The 24,983-nt window shown below is 36.8% G+C and overlaps 4 protein-coding genes across 6 annotated transcripts; 2 read left to right on the top strand and 2 right to left on the bottom strand.

The window, feature by feature from the left end:
- Window positions 1-179: 179 nt before the first annotated feature.
- Window positions 180-1,744, bottom strand: atp6v1f (ATPase H+ transporting V1 subunit F). The gene is made up of 2 exons (XM_077234232.1): window positions 1,479-1,744; window positions 180-984 (listed from the first exon to the last, which is right to left on the bottom strand). The coding sequence occupies exons 1-2, from the start codon at window positions 1,634-1,636 to the stop codon at window positions 783-785; spliced, it is 360 nt and encodes a 119-aa protein (XP_077090347.1). The 5' UTR covers window positions 1,637-1,744; the 3' UTR covers window positions 180-782.
- Window positions 1,745-1,882: 138 nt separating this feature from the next.
- Window positions 1,883-3,858, top strand: lamtor4 (late endosomal/lysosomal adaptor, MAPK and MTOR activator 4). Its single transcript, XM_077234236.1, has 4 exons — window positions 1,883-2,107; window positions 2,319-2,399; window positions 2,745-2,862; window positions 3,002-3,858. Exons 1-4 carry the CDS (start codon window positions 2,105-2,107, stop codon window positions 3,097-3,099), a joined length of 300 nt encoding a protein of 99 aa, XP_077090351.1. The 5' UTR covers window positions 1,883-2,104; the 3' UTR covers window positions 3,100-3,858.
- Window positions 3,859-9,984: 6,126 nt separating this feature from the next.
- Window positions 9,985-16,162, top strand: gcc1 (GRIP and coiled-coil domain containing 1). The gene is made up of 3 exons (XM_077234244.1): window positions 9,985-10,044; window positions 10,583-11,731; window positions 14,051-16,162. The coding sequence occupies exons 2-3, from the start codon at window positions 10,631-10,633 to the stop codon at window positions 15,362-15,364; spliced, it is 2,415 nt and encodes an 804-aa protein (XP_077090359.1). The 5' UTR covers window positions 9,985-10,044; window positions 10,583-10,630; the 3' UTR covers window positions 15,365-16,162.
- Window positions 16,163-16,242: 80 nt separating this feature from the next.
- dennd6b (DENN/MADD domain containing 6B) lies at window positions 16,243-24,518 on the bottom strand. Of its 3 annotated transcripts, XM_077234246.1 has the most exons (21): window positions 24,278-24,518; window positions 24,045-24,083; window positions 23,852-23,894; window positions 23,640-23,752; window positions 23,185-23,265; window positions 22,891-22,996; window positions 22,662-22,741; window positions 22,472-22,534; window positions 22,325-22,380; window positions 22,099-22,221; window positions 21,637-21,732; window positions 20,676-20,770; window positions 20,504-20,569; window positions 20,335-20,399; window positions 20,141-20,230; window positions 20,004-20,057; window positions 19,801-19,904; window positions 19,525-19,627; window positions 18,444-18,480; window positions 18,275-18,349; window positions 16,243-18,157 (listed from the first exon to the last, which is right to left on the bottom strand). In XM_077234246.1, the coding sequence occupies exons 1-20, from the start codon at window positions 24,428-24,430 to the stop codon at window positions 18,303-18,305; spliced, it is 1,614 nt and encodes a 537-aa protein (XP_077090361.1). In that variant the 5' UTR covers window positions 24,431-24,518; the 3' UTR covers window positions 16,243-18,157; window positions 18,275-18,302. The 3 variants fall into 3 exon arrangements, with proteins under 3 accessions (XP_077090361.1, XP_077090360.1, XP_077090362.1); XM_077234245.1 differs by lacking the exon at window positions 18,444-18,480 and having other exon boundaries at window positions 24,278-24,517; XM_077234247.1 differs by lacking the exons at window positions 16,243-18,157; window positions 19,525-19,627.
- Between the last annotated feature and the right edge of the window lie 465 nt (window positions 24,519-24,983).

Here is a 24,983-nt window from a genome sequence, read left to right as displayed (position 1 = left end):
TTGCACAACGAACATCATGTGACTTTAAAAACATGGATGATTATACTGATGTGTAGCTGAATGTCATAGTTTTCCTACAAGCATATATTTATATATCAAGCCAGAGAAGCTTCTTATAATTTATGATTTAATTTGTTTAAACATCAGACACACATTATTCACAAAACACCAATGGAGTGTAAGATTACATTACTTTTAATAAACTGCAATTCACAGTTCTGAAGATGTAAGTTAACATATTTTAATATCACAACGTGTCATCCAACACAATGACAAAACGTGCATTTAGCCCACTGTATTACAGTTACAGATAACCTAAAAATGTTAACAGTTAACACAAAGTAGTTTGAGACAGATTTCTAAGCGGTCAATTACTGAACGGTGGTTCTGCAGTCCAATATTATCAGCTTTGAAATGAAAGACATTCCCGAGCTTATATATTGAAGGGACAGTATTTATAAGAAATTCCTTTAACTTAATTTCTTGCTATATATAATGTCTGTTAAACAATGGGTAAAATAATGCATGTCTTTCTTTCTTATATTATAAATAATATTGTATATAATTTAAACAATTATGATTAGGAGCAGTGACAAACAATTTCCTCTTCAAACTTCGGGAATGGCAAAATACACATCACAGAGCATCACATTAACAACATATCATCATATAATCCTTATAATATGGTTTCCAGCTTCAGCAAGATGGATGAGAACAAGAAGTAACCCTTGTTTACTCTTGCATCTGCCCAGGCCAGACTGTGACTCCATGTGTGTATCAACTTATCGGAAGTCCTCTGCTGAGAACATCCCCTTGGCCCGTCGCAGGATGGAATCTTTAGAGGCGTCATACGGATGCTCTTTTGAAGGAATCTCCAGCACGGCCGGGATGGACTGCATGTGGGCATCTATAGCATGACGAATCATCTCTGCGATGAACTGGTTGATGAGGATGATGCCAATGTCACTGCGAGCCAGGAAACTCCTGTAAATGATGTTGATATTCAAGTAAAAATTACATTATGGACTATAAATGATGCAATCTACACTTCTCAGTCAAAATTTGATTATTCAAAAAACCTCATGAAAACAATTGGCACATAGTCTAATATATAGGAATACAGGAATCATCAAAGTATTTTTGGTTAAATCAATCAATGTTGATTAATAAGGCTAAGTTCTGTACTATAACCTATTATTCTTTAGAAAGACAAGTAGATAGATAGATAGATAGATAGATAGATAGATAGATAGATAGATAGATAGATAGATAGATAGATAGATAGATATTACAAAAAAGTATAGGGAGGGAGGCAAGTCAATTTTATTCGTTAATGATAACGTCATTAGTCAAAATGATCCATATACCAGTGTTTACGATGGGATGTTTTCTTCTTATTTATTTAGGCTATGTATTTGATTTTAGATTGTAATATATTATTTTAAATCATTCAGATATTTAAAATAGTTGTGTCTTACTTGAAGGTCTCCTCTATCTCTGTGATGCTAGTGTCCTTTTCCACCACCAAGAAATTGGGTTTTCGGTTTTTGTTGAGCTCTCCAATCCCTCCGAGGAGAAATCCGGTACATGTGTCTTCATCCCCTATAACGGCGATTAATTTCCCCCGTCCAGGCATTGCGACTTTTTCTTATTTTCGCTCAAATAAAAGACAGAATCAGAGGGTGAAATGTTTTCCCGTCCTGTAGGGATCATATGCTTTAATCAGCTGACTAGCGCACTTCCGCTTTGACTAGATCGTAGAAGCGCTTTATTTAGACTGATCTGGGATCTGTGCTGCTCGTGTTAATCAAACCCGCCCTAAGCGTGGTGATTATGACAAATCTGATCCTGAATCAGAATAAGTGCACGAACAGCCTAGACACTGGCAGAATTGTGTCACAATAAGCAACATTTTAATCCTTTTGCCGATTGTATCACATGTTGTACATTCCCGAAGCATAAAAACATAAAAGTGATGTAAAATATACAGGAAAAGCAATATTTTTCTTCGATGACGTTATATACACGCGACTTTTGTTTGTCAGTCACGTGAGGCGAGTTGTGAAGGAAGACGACAGTGTAAATTCATCAGCACTGCCTAAAAATGGTAAATATAATTGTTACCTTGGAGGCATTCGTCTAAACTAAATGTTTATTTTAATGGAAGGGTTTTGTTATGTCGTGCGCATGCTTATGGAAAACATAAAAGTGATATTATACATAATGTGATGGGGAAAGCAGTAAGATGTAAGGAATTATTAAACATATATGATCTCTGAAACTGTTTAATTCCTGCATTGCCTTGTGTTGAATTGCAGACCACCGCTCTGACCCAAGGTTTAGAGAGAATACCCGATCAGATTGGGTATTTGGTTATTAGTGAGGACGGTGTACTTGCGGTAAGTTATTAAACATTTAATGAGCAGTAAGTTAAAAGAAATCACTTTACTTATCGCAACTACTGTACACAAAGATATGACTTGTTGATGAATAGATAATCTTAAGTTGCAAAGAAAAAAATCGGGACATAAGCATTTTATAATTTTAGATGCTTTTGTGTGTGTGTGTGTGTGTGTGTGTGTGTGTGTGTGTGTGTGTGTGTGTGTGTGTGTGAGAGAGAGAGAGAGAGAGAGAGAGGTTGATAGATCATTTATTGGTCAATGTCAGACAATATTAGGTGTTTAATTGTGGACTCTTGTTTTTGTTAAGAGGTAAGTTCTTTTGTAAATCTTGTCCTCTTACAGTCCGCAGGAGAGTTGGAGAATGACGAGCACACGGCAGGAGTGATCATGCAGATGGTCAGAACAGCCTGTCGTTTCAGGTTGCACGGGACAGCTGAGCCCCCTTTCAAACGCATGTCAGGTAAGAAACATACATATTTTTGCTTGGACAGCATGATTTTAATCACTATACTACAGTAAATTATCCTCAAATTCTGTGTTAAGCTACCACTTAATAAATAACCGGATGTAACTGTGTTTACCCCCCCTCCCCCCCATAGTGATGTTTGAAGACTACGTTTATGCTGTGACCATCTCAGGACAAAAAGTTTTTGTAGTCAAAAGGCAGAACAACCAGCGGGAACCTGTTATTGTGTAGTAAAGAGGATAATATGGACTGATCTTACCTACTTTTACAAGCTCAAATTGGTGCCCTCACATTGAAACAGCCATCGCAACCATCTGATGTTTAGCACAATCACAATGAATTTCTTTTGTAAGAAGACTTTATTACACCGAATTGGGGGCCTTTGCTGGTGTCAGGTGTGTTTGACCTGAGCCTGAATAAGTTAATGTGTTTTCTTGAACACCTGCAATGTTACAGGCTATAGTCACATGATTCATCTGATGCAAGATTAAATGCTCTCAATATTTTAGCCCCCATGTATGATTGAGTGGTTTCAATTACTGTATTAATGGAGATGACTATAGATTTGTATTTACATTTAACCCATTCAATCTTTTAACATACAGCTTCCTCATAAAAATACAGGCATGTTTTGATTTAAGGACCTGCTCATCACATTATATCTTTATGCAGAAATCTTAATAGGCAGGAATAACGTATACGCGTATTAGCCACGGAAGCCGTTTATTTTTTGACAATATTACACTGGGTGTTATAATTGTGTTATGCGTTTCATATTCCAATCTTAATGTAAAGTGTGAGAGCTTGTAGTGAGGTGTTATAATAATACAAAGTTATTTTCTCTTGGATCTGTGAAAACAGAAACTTAAGTGCACTGAATTTGACTTTTTTGCAGTCTGTTTCCAAATGTGTTTAATTAACAGGCTTGAAATCAAATCTTTGAATAACTGCATCAACAATAATATATTAAATAAAGTACTATGCATTTTAGTTTTGTTCTTTGTCAAGAATCTAATTATTTGTGGTTAAAACAGTCAATGCTGAATAATTTAATTCTGTACTATAACCTTTATTTTAGAGTTTAAAATATATCTGTCATGGTCTTAGGCATAAAGTATATATATATATTGTGGAATAAAAATAGTTTTTTCTTAATTTTTACTGATCTGACACATGATTTATGAGAGGAATTTCAGAAAATTCCTTATCTTTTTGTTTAACAAATCCTTTATGCTTTGAATCCCAGTCTTCCTACGAAATACTACAATACTTACCCTCCTCTTTGTTTCATAGTAATACATATTTCTGGTATACAAGGCCAAATGACTAATAAGATGATGAGGTTTTAAAAAAATATCTGGAAATGGTGATAAAGGAACGAGAAATGGGGAAGGAAAATGCTGAAAAGTGCGTTAGAACAGGAACTGATTGCAAAGTGCTTGATGTGAAGGTCAAACCAGCAAAGAACATTTGGACATTTTCTGTACTGCAACACTCATCTGGCATTTCATTTGTTTATTTATTTGCATCTGATTTTCAATCTGGCCCAACTCATTAGTAATTCTCCTTTTTAATTGCTTTGATAGTTCTTCAGATATAGCTTATCTAGTTCCTCGGGTGCCACATGTGGCTTAAACATACTACTGCAGGACAAAGAGGGAAACTGAAGCAATTTTACAACATTTGTAAAAGCAAATGAGCAAAGAAAGAAGATGTACTACTTTTAAGACACTAAACAAACACCGGCTTTGTAGACTGTGGGCACCTAGTTTGTCTGTCAGGTCACTCACTGCCATGGCATTTGGCAGGTCCTGGGGCCTGTTTCAATAAGGTGGTTCAACCAACTCTGAGTTAAAACTTAACTCTGAGTTGGCTTACCCTGAGATGGGAAACTCTGATTTTTCGGTTTCAGAACAGCTGAATTGAGCTAGTTCAATCAACTCTGAGTAGGTTGACTCTGAGTTAAGCACATGCACCACGACTATGAAAAGCCATGATCAACGGAGCTCCGAAATTACGATTCACCATGGCAACAGCACCCGACAAAAAGACGTCCACATGTTCCGAGTCAATACACAAGTATAATTCTTATTCACTGCTATATTATCAGGTGAAAACAGACAGAAAGGTAAGTTATTGAACTAATACTCATTTTCATGGTATCCCACAGGCAAAAAAATAAATTTGGCAGCAAATAATAAATGAATAATAAATTCAATCAGTTAAATCTTTAAGCATAAAAGGTTCATGGCTGTAGGCTACATGACTTTACAAACATTTGACATATTAAATAAATATAATTCAGTGTCTATTTCAATGACAGCAGCTGTTTCCAGATAGTATAATGCTCTTTTCACATAATTAAATGTTCTCTAATCCAACCTATTACATTTTTTTAATTAGGCTAATGAAATTAACATTTGACTTCTGGGCCAACAGCAAGAAGGCAGAGGCTGGACCTGTACATGTACCATCACTGATAGATGAAGAGGAGACACACAATACTGGAAGAATATTTGTAGGAAATAAAGATGACCAAATAAATTGTGAAAAATGTGTGTGTATTCAACAGCTGTGGTGGTTACGGCATATATATCAGACTATCCTTCCATTCCATACAGTAATCTGTTTCATTTTCGGAAGGTGATGGGAATATGCATGTCATCAATACATCCAATCCAACCACATTGAAAATTCTAAATGAAAATCTAATTATTAGGTTACTTTCAGAGGTCATAGGAAGATGTTATCAAATGAATGCCATTTCTCAGATTAGCCTCATTTAAAACCGATTTGTCCACCACTGTCCTGCAATCCTGTGAAACGTCTCTTTGATGGATCTCATGAGTTTGTGTGCAGGAAACACAAAAACTCTCAGAAAGAGCGTGAGAACGAGGAACACTTCCCTTCCCGCTCTGATACAGCAGCTTTACTAATGTGCTCTCTCCGATGTTATATAGAAAAATGTGCAATGAATAATTGTACTGCACTGCAAAATTGCTTTTCTTACTTAGCATTTTTGTCTTGTTGTTTCCAGTCAAAATATCTAAAGATTATTAAATCAAAATGCATTTACTAGAAGAAAAACTCTGGGTTTATATAAGAAAACCTGCTCCCGACCAGGTTAGGTTCACAGAGTAAGTTACCATGGTAACTGACTCTGAGTATAAGTTACCTCTCTTTCAGAAACGGGCTTGACTAACTCTGCTTTCTCGGGTTTGACATACCTCACATTCTGAAACCGAAAACCCAGAGTTTGCTTCATTTCAGGGTTAACATACTCAGAGTTTTCACTTAACCTCCTTTCCGAAACAGGCCCCTGTTTGTTAGCAAAACACCAAACAAACAAAAACAGAGGGAGATGCTTTGAGAAACAGTGCCACTGTGCACAGTTTACTAAAAAGTATCGGATATTAATACACAAATCACTCCCAAAGTTTTGCAGTTTTGCTGTGTCATGGATTTTTACACTGCCAGAGAGGGCCAAAAGGGAGTGCAAGATGATCCATGGAAATGTTTGAAAAATGGAAAAATTGTTAAATAAATATATTTTGATATTACGTTTTCATTCAGCCAATGACATCATGATTTATTTATCATTTTTGACAGTGTTTAAATGATGGTGGTGGTAGAAATATCTAGGTTCTGTGAAACATAGTGAAAATCAATGTTACTCATGTAGCCTGCTGTATAGAAACAAAGCAACCAGGCCTTTCCTTCTCTTTAATGTCTCTCCAGCGCTGTAAAGCTTTTCCATTATTAGTGGAAATCCAAGCTGTTGCCTGATCCTAAGCCTTCTTTTTCCGAGTATATTCTCTGATTTGTTTAATATGCTCATTTTAGGTCTGATGGAACTGAAAGAGGAAAGTGAACAACTGGGTGCGGATGAGAAACAGTATCATTTTCTTAACAGAAGAAAAACCTATTCGTTTCTCTGTATTTTATTGAACAAGTAGTTAAAAGAACCACAGCTGTTGTCCCATTCGTCAAGCACATAAACTCACATCCTTGTCCTTCTGGTAGTTTGGCCTTATGTAGTAGCATGTTAGCAGCTTACATTTAAAATAAATAAATCACACAAAATGTGTTTGATGTGTGAGTGTGAGTTATGTTACAACTATTCAGACTGTATTGTTCTCTTACAGTTTTTATGACTATAAACTGAATAACTATAATTCTATGTTGGCCATCCAACGTGGTTACTTATTGCTCTTGAATTGATTTGTGACTTTTTAATATGTTCATTTTAGGCTTGATGGAAGTCAAAGAAGAAAGAGAAGAACTGCATGTGGATGAGAAGGAATCTGAGTGTCAAGAACCTTTAGTTTCCCCGAGACATAAAACAATTTATCAGTAAAAAGAACTCAAAAATCAAGAGCCAAGAGATCTGTAACCTGCCCTCAGTGTGGAAAGAGCTTTGCACGTAAAGAACACCTGAACATTTACATGAGAGTCCACACCGGAGAGATAACTTTCATGTGCTTGTACCGTGGAAAGAGTTTCAAAACAAAAAGGATACCTTAAAGATCACACACTCATTCACACTGTAGGAACACTGTAAACCCAAATAAGTGTGAGAAAATGTAAGGCAATCAGTTGCCTCTAAATTTTTAAGTTAAGAAATTGAAAGTTTAAGTAAGCAGTACAGGCAGATTCTTATTTTTTACTCATACATTGTACTTGTTCTGAAGTTGAAAGTTTGAGTTAACTAATTCATATATCTAATTTAACAATCTAATATAACAACTGAATATTTTAATGATTATGAATTCAACTAGTTATAACAAGTAACTTCAACAAATGCTATCTTGCTAATTTGATAATGTTTTAACTGGAAACACTAACATGGTACTAAAGTTTATCAATGTTCTCAAAGTCAAACCAATCCGCATGCACTTGTCACCATGATGGTAACTCTCCTAAAATCAACAGATTTGTTTCTAAATTTGCTTAACAAAACTTTAGTCACTAATCTCCCACTTAACATTAATCTTGCACAAAAAAACTTGATATTACACTTCATTTTAACATTTATTCTCCCTTTCGAGTGCCAATGGCAAAGCATGCTGGGAAATACAAATCCTAGCCCAGTTTCAGTTATACTTAAGTTTTGTCTAAATATAAAGAAATAATTTCATAAAACTCAAAACAATGAAACATTTCAGTTTACTTAAATTATATCAGCTCTGTGAACTTTAAAGAAAAAGAAAGTTCTAAATACCCATAAAAGTTAATTTGATTTTAATAATTTGTATAATTTAAATGTCCCCTACTCAAACCAAACCCTTATTTTGAGTGTTAGGGTTTACAGTGAAAGCCAATCGCATACAGTGTGGGAAGAAAATTAGTAATAAGAAAATGTTGAAAAAAACATAATCTCTTACACTCTGGAGTAAGACCATACAGCTGTGATCAGTGTGAAAAAAAATTATTTTGGCTTTTCAACTGAAAATCCGCTCTCATGTTCTTCATGTGGAAAGAGTTTTACACGGTTATTGTCTGAAAGCGCACCAGACATTACATATACTGGCGCGAAATAGTGTGTGTGGGAATAGCTTTCCTAAAGCCTATTATTTGCGGCAGCACCAAAAAAATCCATATGGGAGAAAAACCTTTCAAGTGTTCATACTGTGGAAACAGTTTCACTCACAAAGGAGACAGCACATGAGAGAGTTCACACTGGAGAGAAGCCGTACCACTGCTCATTATGTGGAAAGACCTTCAGCCAATTAGGTGGTCAACAGACCCAAATGAAAAAAAAACATTGCTCAGTGCTGAAAACATGTAGGCTATTGGATTGGTAACAGGAAAATCTATCATTTTTAAAAAACAAGCCATTTTTCTTGGCTACATTCAAGGTGAGTCTATTTTGAGCCATCTGTATCTACTTGAACAAATGCAATTCCCCATTAACTCCATAGTAATTTTATAGTTATGAAAGTCCAAACAACTGTTTGGTTACAAACATTCTTCAAAATAGCTTATTTTGTCTTCAGCAGAAGAAAGAAATTCATACAGGTTTGGAACGTCTTGTAAATGGTGACAGAATTTAAATTTTTTGGGTAAAATATCCCATGTATGTATTGTGATACATGTAAACCAGAGGTGCAACACAAGAGAGAGAGAGAGAGAGAGAGAGAGAGAGAGAGAGAGAGAGAGAGAGAGAGAGAGAGAGAGAGAGAGAGAGAGAGAGAGAGAGTGTGTGTGTGTGTGTGTGTGTGTGTGTGTGTGTGTGTGTGTGTGTGTGTGTGTGTGTGTGTGTGTGTGTGTGTGTGTGTGTGTGTGTGTGTGTGTGTGTGTGTGTGTGTGTGTGTGAAGCCAAGCAGGGTTGGAACTAAACTCTGTAGGACTGAGTTTGACACCCCAGATGTAAACTGAAAATTATTGGACACTTTTTTGCACACCCTCACTTGTTAAAAATAGCCCATATTTTGAAATATATATATATATATATATATATATATATATATATATATATATATATATATATATATATATATATATATATATATATATATATATATAAAACATCTTTTGGAAGTAAATATTATTAATTAGCTCATAATGTAAAATTATTTAATAGGTTAAGTCAATACAACACTTTAACGTTAGGAGTGGATAAACTTTAAAACTTTATAATATGAATGTTCATTCTGCTCTTTTCTATAGTGAACGCATAAAGTTTATTCTATTAACAACCACTTACTAAGCCCAAAGCCCAATGACGACGAACTTTTCAAAAGAATATCTTTTCAAAAGAATCGCACTTTTTTTCCTCCAACCAGTCGGGCTCTAGCTACATGTTTATCGTGGGATCAGTGAGGCCAGCGCGTTTGTTTGTCTTTATTTAAGTCCGAATTAAACAAAAAAAAAATAATAAAAAAATAAACAACAACAACAACAACAACAACAGAGACTTTATATTAAAAGTCCATACATATATTTAAAAAAAGAACAATCGGTTCATCGTTTAGTATGGAAGTTGTTTCAGTATGTCTTCCCTGCTCGATTCATGATTCATATTTTATAGATGACATTTAAAAATCAAACGATTTTTGCATTTTAATAAACTTGTAATATTTTTTTTGTGCAATACTCTTAAACTTTTAATTTCCCCTGAAACGTCACTTCCACACCCGGAAGTGACTGCAGCAAATAAACAGGACACGTACTCGGGTAAATGCGATATTTCTATCTTGAAATACAATTAAATGAACAGTAAATGAAACCAAGAGAACATTTATTTGACCTTTTATTCACAATGCTTTTAGGTCAAATGTCATGATGTGGGATTTGATGTAATGTATCTATTCTTGCACCTTTACAACATGCTAACTAATTAGCTACAGACAACAAATGAGTAGTAATATATACGTTAGTTAGTAAATTAAATAACGGATAAAAGCAGTCTCAAAGACTAACAACAACAAGAAAACGTTAAATGTCAAAGTATGAATCCTTTCCATGGTTAAGTCTCTCTCTCTCTCTCTCTCTCTCTCTCTCTCTCTCTCTCTCTCTCTCTCTCTCTCTCTCTCTCTCTCTCTCTCTCTCTCTCTCTCTCTCTCTCTCTCTCTCTCTCTCTCTCTCTCTCTCTCTCTCTCTCTATATATATATTAAAGGAATATCTTTTTTAAAAACAAACTCCAAATAATGTGAACATCTGCTTAGATTTTCCACATTGCACTTCTTTATTTCATATATATTTTCTTTGCAGGTGGAGATCATATCAGAGAGTATGAAACCAGCCTGACAGTGATACAGCATGGACAAGTTTGGTATGAGCTTTGTCGGAGGTCCAAGCAAGAAGGAACTGCTGGAAACCATCGAACAGCAGAAGAAACAGCTTTTGAAATATCAGACACGTTTTAAAGATGTTGTCAGAGCGTACCAAAGCTTAATTAAGGAAAAAGAGGCCTTGGAAGCCAGCCTGAAGGTACTGTCCATATCTCAGGAGGTTGATTTAAGCCAGCGGGATGATAACCTGTCGTTTGGTGACGCTACAGGAAACGCTGAACGATCATTGCCCTCCTACCTTGGGGATGACCGATGTTCGCTTCACAGTGAAGACAGCCTGGATACAGCAGCCTCTGCTGAAACGGCCACTAGCGTGACCAGCAACAGCACTAAAGGAGACCAAATAGAGGAGGACCACAGCTGTGCTGTAGATGGAGCCACCGCTGGAGCTGCTGTACATGCCTTACCCCAGCAATCTGAAGAGGCAAGTGGGTCTGAAAGTGGCATCAGCACCAGCAGCAGTGGATGTACGGAGCCCCCACCACCTGCAGCAGACACAGACCGCCGTGTCATCCAACTAAAGACCCAGCTGTCCACCCTGACCAGCTCCTTATCAACCGTCACTCAAGAAAAGTCCAGAATGGAAGCTTCGTTCCAGGCGGACAAGCGGAAGATAAAGCAGGAACTGGAGGAGCTGCAGGCCAGGATGGAGGAAGATCAGAAGCAACACCAGATGGAGGTCCACAGCCTGCAGGAGCTGCTGGCGGAGAGCAAAGCTCGTGTCATCACCCAGCAGCACGAACGGGAGCAGGAGCAGGGCGATCATGCGCTCATGCTTCGAGAGCTTCAGAAACTCCTGCAGGAGGAGAGGGGACTGAGACAGGACGCCGAACTCAAACTGGAGGACTCGCGGGAGGCGTTGGCTGAAGCCATGCAGGCAGTAGACCGAGGGCTAGATTACGAATCGCAGCTGAAAGAGATCAGTCAGGAACGAGAGGAGCTGAGGAAGAGTCTGAAGGCTGCAGCAGCGGAGAGGAGCAAACCCGACCCACGTGTGGAGGAGCTCCAGCAAGAGATCGCAGACCTCAAAACTCACTTCAATCAGCAACTACAGCAGGAAATCCGAAAGGTACTTTTTAAAAAGGCCATTCATTCTAGCCATCGTTAAGATGACAGTAATTTTCCACTCCACTTAAAACAGACTGTTTTTGTTATTCAACTTTTAGGCACTATGAAATGAAAATTGAACATTCTTATTACATTTTCTTATTTATTATGGAATATTGCAGTATTTATTATATATGATTTATCGTGCACATTATTTTATTTAAATTCATGAGCTGTCATAATCTTTAATCAAAGTAACTTCCCCTCCCTCTTGCTACAACAGCTCTTCTCTTCTCTGATGACATTCCAACAATCCAGTCAATTCCTGATGGACAAAATCAAGTCCTGATTATTTTTATTTATTTATTTGTTTTTAATTTTTTTAGAGGCCATTTCACTTGGATATACATCACAATAGGGAAGAAAAGACTATCGCAACATCTGTTTCATGCTGACTTTAAGAGTGTACTCCCAAGTCGCAGTGTAATGGAAGTAGTGACATATCTTTCTTCTGTATTGTGACATACATCCAAGTGAAATGGATTATCTGAAAAGAAAAAATGAGACCCGGTTCTACACATCAGTTGTATATTGAATGGAGGCAGATCTGAGTTCAAGCTTGCCGTCGATTGTAAGGAAGGAGTGGATTTTAAGCGGACTAAATGATTAGTGAAGTCCAGCATACATCACAAGAGAGAATTGTCATTTCGCCGGAAGATTCAGTTATGCCATTTTGATAAAAAAAATGACAAGGTAAAAAAAATAAAAATAGACATGCATGGATGAATTGTTCACAACAAAATCAATAACATGTGTTTTAGAAATAGAAAGAATTTCCATTTCACGTTTATATCGTATTTGAAGGCACTAATAATTTAATAACACTGTTCAACGTAATCTTTAGTAAATCTCAATCTGTACATCAGAATGTTGTGATGCATAAATTCACTTAAAATTATTCAAAATGATTTATATTAGTTTTACTTTTAACTATTCAAACAAAATATATCATTTTGATATCGGCCATTTATCGGTTAATTGGTGCATTCATAGCTAATCTCAATATGCCTGCTCACTTAACCCTTGTGCCTCATTTAAAAAAAAAGTTGCCCATAGATCCATAGAGGACAAAAATGTCCATGTCAAAAAACTTTCATAAAAATGTGAAGCTTGGGAGCACAGAGTTTGGTATCATTTTAAAGAAGACCCTTGGCAGATTATTGCTGAAGTAAAAAAAAAAGAAAATCCCAAAAAAAGTTATATAGGTTTAAGTTTATGAAAATTATTTATGAACATTATTTTATATAAAGTTTATATTTTATAAAACAAGTTGAACTCTAAAACGACTAGAAAATCAAAGCCATAAATATAAATAAGTTGTGTTCCAAATTTGAGGTTGATATCTCAAAAACTGAGCTTTCGGTACGATTTTGTTTGGGCGCAGTAAAAGATTTTCCCCATTGGTTGCCAGCAAAACTCCACTGGTGCACACAGTGATTGGATTTTAGATTTGCAGTTGAGTTTTTCCTCTCTTAATATTACAAACACACACATACATTTTTTTTATATAACACACATACAAACTACATTCAGACATCCATACCAACACACCGACACAAATATCGTTGCATAATTTATCCAATTGGCTCTATAATATGCCGAAGCAGAAAACATGAATAAAGCGAGTATTTGCTTTATAGACCAAACCTGAAAAAATTGCACCATCTGATAAAAAATTTTGAAGCCTTGCCAACAGAATGAAAGCCTCTTATCAAAGATTGGATAATTTTTTAGTTAAATGGCCCTGTGATAAAAATTGCACTTTTAATGGGTTTCAATGGGGCCATTTTTGTCCAAAAGGTGCTGAGTAGGAGTATTTTGTGTACCTAGTGCAAAAAATATTTTATTAAGGAAATAGCAGTGAAATAGTAAAATTACAATACAAATACACACCTGTGCCAAATTTTATGCAGTTAGCATTAACACAGGCAAAGTGATCAAAAAAACAAAACTGAAAAGGCCAAAAATGTCCCTAAGTAGGCACAAGGGTTTAAATCTTAATTAATTGGCCTGTCTGATATAATCATACCATTCATACAGTCCTGTTTGTGCATGGCCAGTGTCCTGCGGAGTTTAGCTCCAACCTGCTCCAACACGCTTCCCTGGATATTTCTTGCAATCCTGAAGACCTTGATTAGTTGGTTACTTGATTACTTGTTTAATTTGGATTGAAGCTAAACTCAGCAGGATAGTCGCCCTCCAGGAGCAGGATTGGATACCCTTGGTTTATTTGCTTTTTTAAACATTTATTCTTATTTCTTACTCCTATGTGTCTATGTAGGTGGCACAGGCAGATGAGCTTCTCCGAGAACAGGCGCAGATGGAGGAGGGACGAGTTGCCAGCCTTGAGGAGCGAGTATCTGAGCTCTCTGAACTGCTGGGTGCCTGCGAGAAGGCCAGACAGAAGGACCAACAGAAGGCTCAGAGGCTGCGAGAACGCATCCTTCAACTCGACACCGAGAACAAAACCCTCGCTATCGCTGCGGTCAATAGGACGACGATCTCCGATCTAAACATAGATGACGCCAACTTGAACGTGGACGTGTTAAAGGACAAACTCGAGAAGGTGAAAAAGTTACTCCTACTGGCTGCGCAAAGATCTCAAGACCAGAGTCTGGACATCGAAAGGCTGCTAGAAGGAGAAAAGGACCAGGAAATCTCAGAGGGAGAGAAGGCATCAGCGCTCCATTACCAGCAAGAGCTCCGGCAGCTGAGGGAGGAGTTTGAGCGTTACAAAATGAGAGCTCAGGGTGTTCTGAAAAACAAGACCACGAAAGACGGAAACCAGTCCAAAGACTTAGAAGAAGCGCGTGACCAGCTGGCCGAGCTGAAGGAGAAGTACATCAACCTTCGCATTCTTTCAGATGAAGCGGAAGCGCAGCACAAACGGAACCTAGAGGAGCGGCAACAAGGGCTTGTAGCGCTCCAGCAGGCCCACAAACAGGAAGTCGAAAAGCTCGAGGCTCAACACAGGGAGAATTTCTTGCGGCTTGAGGAAGAGCTGCACAAACAGAGAGATCGCACCATGGCCCTGCTTTCAGAAAAAGACCTCGAGCTAGAGCGACTTCGGGCTGCAGCAGTGATCAGTTTTGGAAGCCATCAGAGGCACGCTACAAATAACAGCACAGAGGTGGAAGGAGGTGACCTAGAGGAAGTTGATCCAGAACAAGAAGAAAGTGACATTGTCGCGCAAGCTCTTAAACTAGCTGGGCCCAACGAGCCAACTTTATTGCTCTACGCCGAACAGCTGGCCCGCAAAGAGGTGGAAGTGGCCGCCTTGCGCAAACAAAAGCATCGACTAGAGGAAGACTTGCACCAGCTACAAGGAAAGCTGATTGCAAAGGGGGAGAGGCATGAAGAAGAGGTTGCTGAGCTACGGTGCAAGCTGGACAAGCATATTCGGGACCAGGGAAGAGATGGGGCCAACCTCGAGTACCTCAAGAATGTCATTTATAGGTTTCTCACGCTCCATGACACTAGGGGGCGCCAGCAGACGCTCACGGCCATTTTGACCATTTTGCACTTTAGTCCTCAAGAAAAACAAGCCGTGCTAAAGCAGAAGCCAAACAATTGGTGGACGGCAGGGATGAGATGATTCAAACAGGTTGAGAAGATAGATGTTATGGTTCTACTGTGCTGAGATAAATATTTGTTTATCTTTATTGACCACTTTTTGTGTGCAGTGTGAGAAGGTACCAAATAACAGGAGCAACAATGTGGATATGCTTCCAGTAATGACATATATTTTCCAACTATTGCAAGACAGGATACTAAACACTTTATGAATGGTTTTAGTACAGTATTTGATAGCGTACCTCCCTCCTGTGCAACATCATATTCGATCTTGACACTGTGTCTTCAATCTGTATAATCAACAGAGTAGGGTGCAGCAAAATAGTGTTATGATTTTGTATTCTAACTGGAGACATAATGTAACATTTTTTGGATGAAGGGTTTACATCTACAGTATGGGTTATGCCAAAGAAAACACTCAAATGGACTTTACGATGACATTGAAAGCTCCAAGACTTCTAAGAGGGAAACTAGCAAATAATGCCTTCAGACAGCTGCACTTTTCATGCATATATTTAACACACAAAACTAATTCCATGGGTTTTACTAAGAATATTTCATTAACTTATAAAAAAAAAAGTCAGCTGCTTTGAGTTTGCAAATATATAGCAGTTTTGGTTGGTTCTATTTTTCCTACCATAGTCTAGGCATTTGATGAATACACCGTTACCTCTTAATATAAGCTGTATATATATATTATACTTTGTTTTTGGGGGGAAATTACAGATCATTTTCAGTGTCTTCACGGTTTCAGTCTTCTAAATAAATGTATATTTTCAATTTTTGACCAAAACAATAAACTATTTTGATCTCTTCAGGATTTTATGTTTTTATAGTAGTGTATACTATATATATACTTAAACAATATATAGAATTTGACTCCAATGCATATGCAACTGATACATTTTTAAAATATTTTATTGTTACATTTTCAGTCAAACAACACAATCATAATGTTTCCTCGGCTTGTAATCTCATTAAAAATAAGATAAATGAATCCTTTATGGAAATAAAAACCTTAAAAATTATTTTCTCTCTACTGTGAAATTCTTAGCCGATCATTATTACAAAAACAGCATGTTGAAGAATCTACAATGTAAAGACTGTTATTATTAAAAACAGGTGCTTCTTGCATTAAGACGGCGGTTGAAGAGAAGTATGGTCAAAATACCATACTACTCTTACTATTTCTGCTATTTAATATATATATGACAGAAATAGTAAGCGTAGTATGCTATTTCAATTCAACCAGTGTTTCCCAATCTGGAGTTTCCCAACTGCTCATTTTGTACTCCCCATTGATGCACTCATGAGTTGTATCAGGTGCATTACATTAGGGAAACATCCTAAAATGTGCGGTTTAGGGATCCTCCAGGTCTAAGACTGAGAAACATGAACAAGCATACAACTAAAACATAAATAATCAAACACCTGTCTTTACATCCAAGCTCTTACTGCTGGTCAGTTCAAACATAGACTTTAATAACACTTTCCTAACCATAAAAACAAAAAAATGGCAATTTCAAAAAACATTTTATAGTATTGGAAAAAGTGGCAAACTTAAATTAAACTTGCATACATTTTAATAAATAAAAAGAAAAGAATAAAACAATCACAGAATATACACCTATACAAACTAACTTAAGAAGTCAAAATATGGGTAAAAAGTGCAGTGTGAGTTTCAAACTGTGAACAAAAAGTGCTGTAAAACAACCAAAGGATCAGGTTGTATCAAAAAAAGGAAAATTCATGACTGGCAATCACAATATATACAGAGTATCTTATACATGATGGGATTGTGACATTGAACTTGACCATCGCCAAACATAAAACTTATTATGAAACACATTAACTAATTCGCTCATGTGACCAAGTTTCACTGCCACTGCTCAGACCTTTATAAATTCTGTACTATATTATACTCTCAATAATGATTATCAATTAAAATCAGTCGAATTTTAGCCCTGATTGAGATCAAATATAAACTGTCCTAAAAATGCCTAGACAATTAACTTATAATATAGAAAAAATTATAAAAACTGGCAAAACAACACTGTAGAGGTGCTTCTGTGCAAAGGTTAAAGGTCAGGTAAGGGGTAAATACATAAATAAATGCCAAAAGTGTTGGGAAAGTGGCCAATGGTGCTCCATAATGTCCCTAAGTAATAACAAACACTATCACCAGAGTAAAATCATTGATATTTAATAAGAAAAAAATAATCCTAAAAGCAACTTAAATGAACACGTATGAATAATATTGACTGCATATGTTAAATAAATGCTTAATATGCTAATTATCCTTGTGACTAAACGCGGATTTATAAAATAAAGTTCATGCAGTGCTAAATGACTGCAGGCTTTAAATTCTTGATGCTTATTAAAATGCAATTCAGCAGATGTCTCAAGTATAGTATGAAGCCTAGTCGAGGGTTTAAAATGATTCAAATCTAAGAATCAATGTTTTCTGTGTTCTTCTTGTGCCATCTAGAACCTTGTATTGTAGTATCTGCTGTTTCAGTAAGGTACATCCAAAATGAAAGGCCTCGTAGTGGTAGTGTATGGGTTTACCAGAGGAAATGTTGGTTGACACCTGTAAAGGAGTCATGGGTTCATATACGGCTGGTATATTCTGGACAGACATCTGTGTATGTCTCAGTGGATCTGCTGGTCAGTGTTCAGGTGGGTCTGATTGTCATTGTCTGTTTAATACTGTCTGTAGATCCTCTGGCAAGGAGCTGATGATGGTCTGGATGGATTTCTCTAATCTCTCCAGAAGTTCTTCTTTCACTGGAATCTGATGTTTTCTAGCTCTCATCTGTTTAGGACACATAAATGAAGAGAGAAGCTTCATGCAAATGTCTTAATGTAAAACACAAAGAATGCACTTTAAGCCCAATTACATTCAGAAGGCGGTCGTTTACGTTTCACTCACCAGTTTCTCCCGCAACTTTAGGATGAGATCAACAATCTCCACCTCTGATTTGTCTTTGGTCCACGTCATCAGGTCCTGAATTAATGAAGACAAAACCGGAATCAAACTACTTAAAAGACCCATTAAGGGAGTAATTTATACATGAAAATGATCATTATTCTTTACTCACCCTCATGTTGTTCTAAACTCATAGGATTTTTTTTCTTCTGTGGAACACAAAAGAAGGATTTTGAAGAATTGTACTGGTCGGGCTTTTCCATGCAAACTCAAAATGGACTGAAATTTAAGTGGTTATTCACTGAAAATCTCGACATCCTGCTCTCAATGGTTTCTTTTAGAGTTCTTTTTAATAATCGGTTCATCCATTTTCACAAAACTTGATTGAATGATTCGTTCAATGAAATTAATCAAAATTGTGTCAGTAAATTTCAGTCTGTTCCTCACTTAATGTGATCACATAGATTCAAAAGACTCGCACATACACTACTGTTCAAAAGTTTGGGGGTCAGTATGATTTTTAAATGCATTTGAAAGAACTTTCTTAAATGTTCACTAAGGCTGCATTTATTTAATCAAAAGTGGAGTAAAACATTGTGATATATTATTATTATATAAATTAAGAGTTGTATATTTTTATATATTTTATAATGTAATTTATTTCTGTGTACGGCAGAATTCAGTGTCACATGATCCTTCAAAAATCATGCTAATATGATGATTTGGTGCTCATTTTCTTATTATCAATGTTGAAAACAGTTATGATTCTTTAATGAATAGAAATTTCAAAAGAATATCACTTATTTGAAATAGAAATCTTACCATTATAAATGTCTTCATTGTCATTTTAATCAATTTAATGCATCTTTGATGAATACGAGCATTAATTTCTTTAAAATGAAAAAACTGACTGCCCACAAACTTTTGAACGGCAGTGTTAGTTATATAGACTACTGTTACTATTCTTTTATGAATCATTTTATTGTGCTTTTGAATCCTTTTTGAAGTCTCCGTTCACGTTCAGTGTAATTGCATGGAACAGAGCGACCAGAATTTCTCAGAATTTCTCTTTTTGTGTTAAACAGAAGAAAAAGTCAAACGAGTTTAGAACAACTTGATGGTTATCCTTTTTGGCTGAGCAAATCCTTCAAACAATCTTTATTTGCACACACACTCTGAAGTGATAATAATAAAGACTTAAGAAGTATAATGGTACGAGAAGAGACCGAATCCAGATCCAACATCATACTCACAGCCGCACAGATGGCCTCTAAATGAAGACGTTCCACTTTTTGAGTCATCTCTCTGTGCCTGAGCCGATACCAGCCATCAAAATTTGGCGAACGAAAGAAACGCCTGAAAATCATATTTAAACCGTTATTATATTATATGCACAATTTACAGAAACTTTCAATCATCAGTTCCCAAATGCCCTGGGCTGCGTTTCTCAAAATGATTGTAAACCTATTATAGATTACTGGTGCCAATGTGCGTACTTTGCTTTTGTAAACGCAACCCTAGTGTGTTACCTGTAAAGGCCCGCCCAATCTCCTTTGAGCGTTAGTTGCGTCCCTGCTTGCTCCAGGGTCTTCATGAACTCATCCTGATTGAAGGACCGGATCTGAGGAGGTGTCTGAGACATAAACACAGACACAACTGTTATGTTTGAGGTCCAACATATTTTAAATGCCTGAATGTCGTCTGAATCTGATCTACATCATCTTGAACCGACCTTCCATGGAGACACAGATCTTTGCGGCGGCATGAGGCTCTCCAAATAACTTTCCTAAAGAAAAGAATGTGTGTGAAGCTCAAGACTGCTTAGTGAATGAAATAAAAGCTCTGAACAAAGGTGCAAAAGAACTTCACCAGTGGAAGAATGAAACTCTGCGTTTGCTCCAACAGATGCCGTCTCAAAATGGCGCTCTGCGCCTCTGATGGCCTTTTTTTCTGGATACCCTGAAAGAACAATTAAAAACCAAAGCCAGATGTTACACATACTATAGCTTTAAACTTAAATATTCATTTTTCATGAACTGAGTCAACTGACATCAGCAGCCTACCTTTAAGAGTCGTTTGATGAGGGCTTTGTCTTTGTGTAAGAAGGTCTTGTATGCAGTGTAAATACCTTTATGGGAATATATATATTTTTTAATTTATATATATATACACACACGTTCATGTGTTTGCATTATTCAGCACATAAGCTTACAGCAAAGCCATGTTGTGTACCTGTTTTAGTATCCAGTGATTTTAACTTTGCCAGTTTCTTGAGCTTCACTTGCTTTGGTAAATCACCTGCAGAGAAACTCCATTCAAACCTCTCTCATGTGCAATATGCCGAAATGATATGCAATCAAAAGGCTGTCAGAGCAGAGGAGCCTAAAAATAGAGCATTATTTACCAGACATCTTAAGGTCTCCAAGGCGAATAATATGTGGCCAGCACTGAAAGGTCTTTATGAAGAAAGGGTTTGTGACACCCAGTATCACACTGGGCCTGAAAGCAGAAAAAAGACTGAAGAATTATTTCCTGACCTGAAAATTATTTTTTCTACATGGGCATTAAAGTAGCTCAAATCTAGTCAAGGTTTCATCCAAAAATGAAAATATTACTTTTTGCAGATTATCCAGGCTCATGTTTTTTTGGACTTGAAAGGCTTGTCAACTACTAAATGACAAAAAACACCATACAACAAACGCATCATAAATGTGGTCCATACAATTTGTGTGCTATATTAGAAGTTTTTTAGTCATGACATAGTTAAAAGTCATGACAGCTTTGTTGGAGGAACAGAACGGTGCTTTTTGTCATTTTGCAACTTGACAGTTCCAGTCCCCATACACTTTCATTATATGGAAAAGAAAAACGCAGATCATTCTTCAAAAATTCATGAGTTTGGATCAACATGATGGTGAATAAACTAGAGCTGCATTATTCTGGATAAATTAAGAATCACACTTCTCAATTCTCCCACAACTGTAAAGTTACTTTCCAAAGGTAATTTACTCTATTTTGGTAGCTATATCAAAATATAAACATTTATCCCAGTACTTCTGTGATGATATTAATTATTGTAACACAGAACTAATGATACCGAGTGGCTAAAAAGACTTTAAAGCTTCATACCTCAACATGACAACTGCTCTCTCTGGCTCAGCAGCAGTGTGAACGCAGATTTGAATGTTCACTGTGATTGTTTAGACATAGACGAATCGTTGTCGTTTAGGAATAAATCGCGCGGGTGTCTGAATCGCGACTGTGATCTTTTAACGATTAACCGTGCAGCTCTAGAGTACACACAATTACAGAATTTTCATTTCTGGATGAAGAGAGACTTTAATGTAGTGTGTGTATTTGCTTACGGTGCCTGAGTCCTCGTGGTGTACTCCTTAAATTCACTGTCATGAATGGTGAAGTACGGTCGGTAATCACCACAGTAGCGAAGTGGGGTGATGGAGCTAAAAAAAAAAAAAATTTAAATTAAAATTTAAAAAATTTAAAAGAGTATACTAATAAACTTTTTTTCTAGTTATAAAGTACGTTTATGAGCTGTTTAATTCATATTATGTAATTGAAATTTAAAAAATTAATTAATTCAAACTAAATCCATAAAATGATGGGAACTCCTAAAAGATTCTATATATGAAGTGCCTGACAGAATCCTTAAAGGTTCCATGTAGAACATTTTCTTCTAAGAGTGTGGATTATTGATAAACTTATGCATAAACTCTACTACAAAACAGAGCTACCTAATGTCACTATTATAAGTTCCTCAAAATAACTTTTTTGTATGCGCCTCTGCTCTGAGAACACAATGTCCATACCTGACCAGGGCCAGCACAGTCTCCGAGGAGACGGTTGGAGAGGGTGCCATAACAACCACGGGCTCTCCTAGCAACATGAGCTCCCAGAGCATCTGCACGTGAATCAGGACTGACTGGAAACATCTGATGAGATGAAGATCAATTAGGGCAGCTATAAGTGACAGCTGTAAAATCAACAGATGGTTAAGTAATTACAGAATACATGTATAAGCAGCATAATACTCACGTAAAAAGATCCAGCTCGTGAACTGATGGAAGAAGCGTGGGGGCAGGGAGCAGATTCTGCAAAAATACAACCAAATATCAACCATTTGTAAAAAATAAAAGCATACAGTATGTGAAGGATCTCAATAGTTAAAAATGAGTTAAGCACCTCTGTTTGTGGCTGTTTTAGAGGGCTTCCTCCTGGCGTTTCAACTTTTGCGGGAATTCTGACCTGCAAATTCAAACCCAGCATTTAAGAAGTTGAATTGATGTCTTGGATAAATGATTTAGATAATGGTGTTATCAATCTCCCATCCAAACACTAACTAACAAGTTTTTTCATCCATAAATATTCTCACCTGCATCACCACACCCATCACAGGTAAGTTGAGGGTTTGCCCTGGTACTGGTTCTGGCCATTGGTCAATCTCATTACAAACTGAAACGCATCAAGCAATAAGATTGAGGATTTCAGATCTGTTTTTTTTTTTAGATCTATATACATATATTTCCATGCAGCTTTACAGAAAGTCAAAATAATTTGTATATATACACTGTAAATACATATTCAAGTCAAGGTGGCCTCACCTGTCTCCAGACAAGGTTCAAGCTTTTCAAAGTACTCAGGAGCAATGACCTGCAGCAGCGAATGAAACAGGTTCACAAACGGCAGTCTGGACACCACCACCAGGGACTAGGGATATAGAAAAACAAAATTATTTACTCCATTCACCACCAACCATTGTATATTGTATACTGACCACAAGGCACTTGACTAAATACATTATATTAAAACTTCATGTTTCCATGTAAGCAGACCACAACAGCTCATTGTGGAAAAAAACAGAACAATAATTTGTATCTTTCAGTTCAGTTACACACCTTCTGAAAGTAGCCCCTTTTGACAGACGCATCTTTCACTTGTCTGAAATACACACACCCGTGGAAATGTGCGTGCTCCTTCTGAAAGACAGGAAAATAATTTACATGCACACTTTATTTCTGGAATGTATTGGTTCACAGCAGATGCTAATCAGTGGTGATGCTAGGAAATGTCTCAATTCAAAGCTTTCATGTTGTTTTACATACAGTAAAACAGTAATATTGTTAAATATTATTACAATTTAAAATAACTTTTTTTATAATATATTGTCAAATGTAATTTATTCCGGTGATGTCCAAGCCAAATTTACAGCAGCCATAAGTCCTCAGTGTCACGTGATCCGTCAGAAATCATTCTAATATTCTGATTTAGTGCTCAAGAAACATGTCTTATTAATATTATTATTAATTTTGAAAAAGGTTTTGCTGCTTAATATATCAAGTCTATTTCTAACCTGCAGGGCCACAGGTGCATCCTTGTTGTAAGCATCCTCCTGTCCAAACCAAGAGCTACTGCGGCCCACCGACTGCCGCAGTCTGAAGCTGAACTGAGTGTCCCCGAGGCATCCTGGGATAGACATGAACTCATGTGACTGAACTGTAAAGCTCATGTTTCAGCTGTTTATCATGATAGCACTGATGAGATCAGTCTTTGCCAGCACATTACCTGAGTATGAGTCAGGAAAGGATAAGTAACAAATACTTGTTTTCTAAAAGACAGAAGGAAGTGAAAGATTGTTGTGGTTTTAGGGGCATTTTAGAATGAAATTAATGTTTTGAAAATTGTTGTAACACAATATATGCATTTATAATACTGTAGCTGGAAAATGTATTAATTAATTCAATTTAATAGACCTTACCTCCTTTTCCGTGAGTCTGACATCAAAGGGGTAAATGAGCTGATGATGACAACATAAAGAATGTTGTATACACAGTGATTCTGCTGTTGCTGTGATTACAGTGTATAGATTTACAATCAAGGCGTTTCAGCATCTTACCACAATCAGATTATTGGCTGTAAAGTGGTTATGCGAGTAGCTAATAAACAAAAAAGCAAACAGATGTTAGGGGTGCATGCACATCATTTGTGTACCTCTATGGCTTGTCCGAGCTCGAGGTCGAAGGTAACGACGCACACACACTCGAGCCAGGCAGAGAAGCGCGACCACGGCTCCGATACCTCTGTATCTGTCGCCGCAGACCTTGATGGCCCTTCAAGAGAATCGCCGCTGTCAAACGGATCCATTTTGACTTAAGGATCCATTTGAGATGCGCGTGCTTTTGTGAATGATCGCATCCTCGGTCATCGTTCAGTAATCACTGAGGTTGAACAGCGCCCTCGCGCGGGGAGGACTGACTTATTACTCCCATAGTTAATAATACTGGTTCTCAAAAAGGAGGCCGCAAAATAAATTTCAATTATTTTAAATAAACTGTGTTATAATATTTTTTTACTTTTTACACGCAAAACTGATCTGTAACTCACATTGCACTGCAGTGTACCAACAAAAAAATATACAAAGATTTGTAAATAATGTTCTGTTTATTCTAAGCGCGTGCTTGTCTGTGACATACATGATGGATTCTGATTGGCTGTCAATGTTTTTATCGTTCATCAGCTGGATAAAATCGTTCTGAACGTGATTTCAAGGATATTGTTTTTCTGTGCCTTTATCGTTATTGCTATGATGTTCTTTAATAGTGAGAACGATTTTTTTAGAACAAGGTCTATCTTTATCGTTATCGTTTTCTTTGTAGTTATCCTTGGTGTGAACGGGCCTTCACTAGAAATTAACGTA

This window comes from Siphateles boraxobius, unplaced genomic scaffold (genome assembly GCF_051911475.1).
Source record: "Siphateles boraxobius isolate OS27281-9 unplaced genomic scaffold, OSU_SipBor_1 19, whole genome shotgun sequence".
Classification (NCBI taxonomy): domain Eukaryota; kingdom Metazoa; phylum Chordata; class Actinopteri; order Cypriniformes; family Leuciscidae; genus Siphateles; species Siphateles boraxobius.
This window is presented reverse-complemented; position numbering and strand designations above follow the sequence as displayed.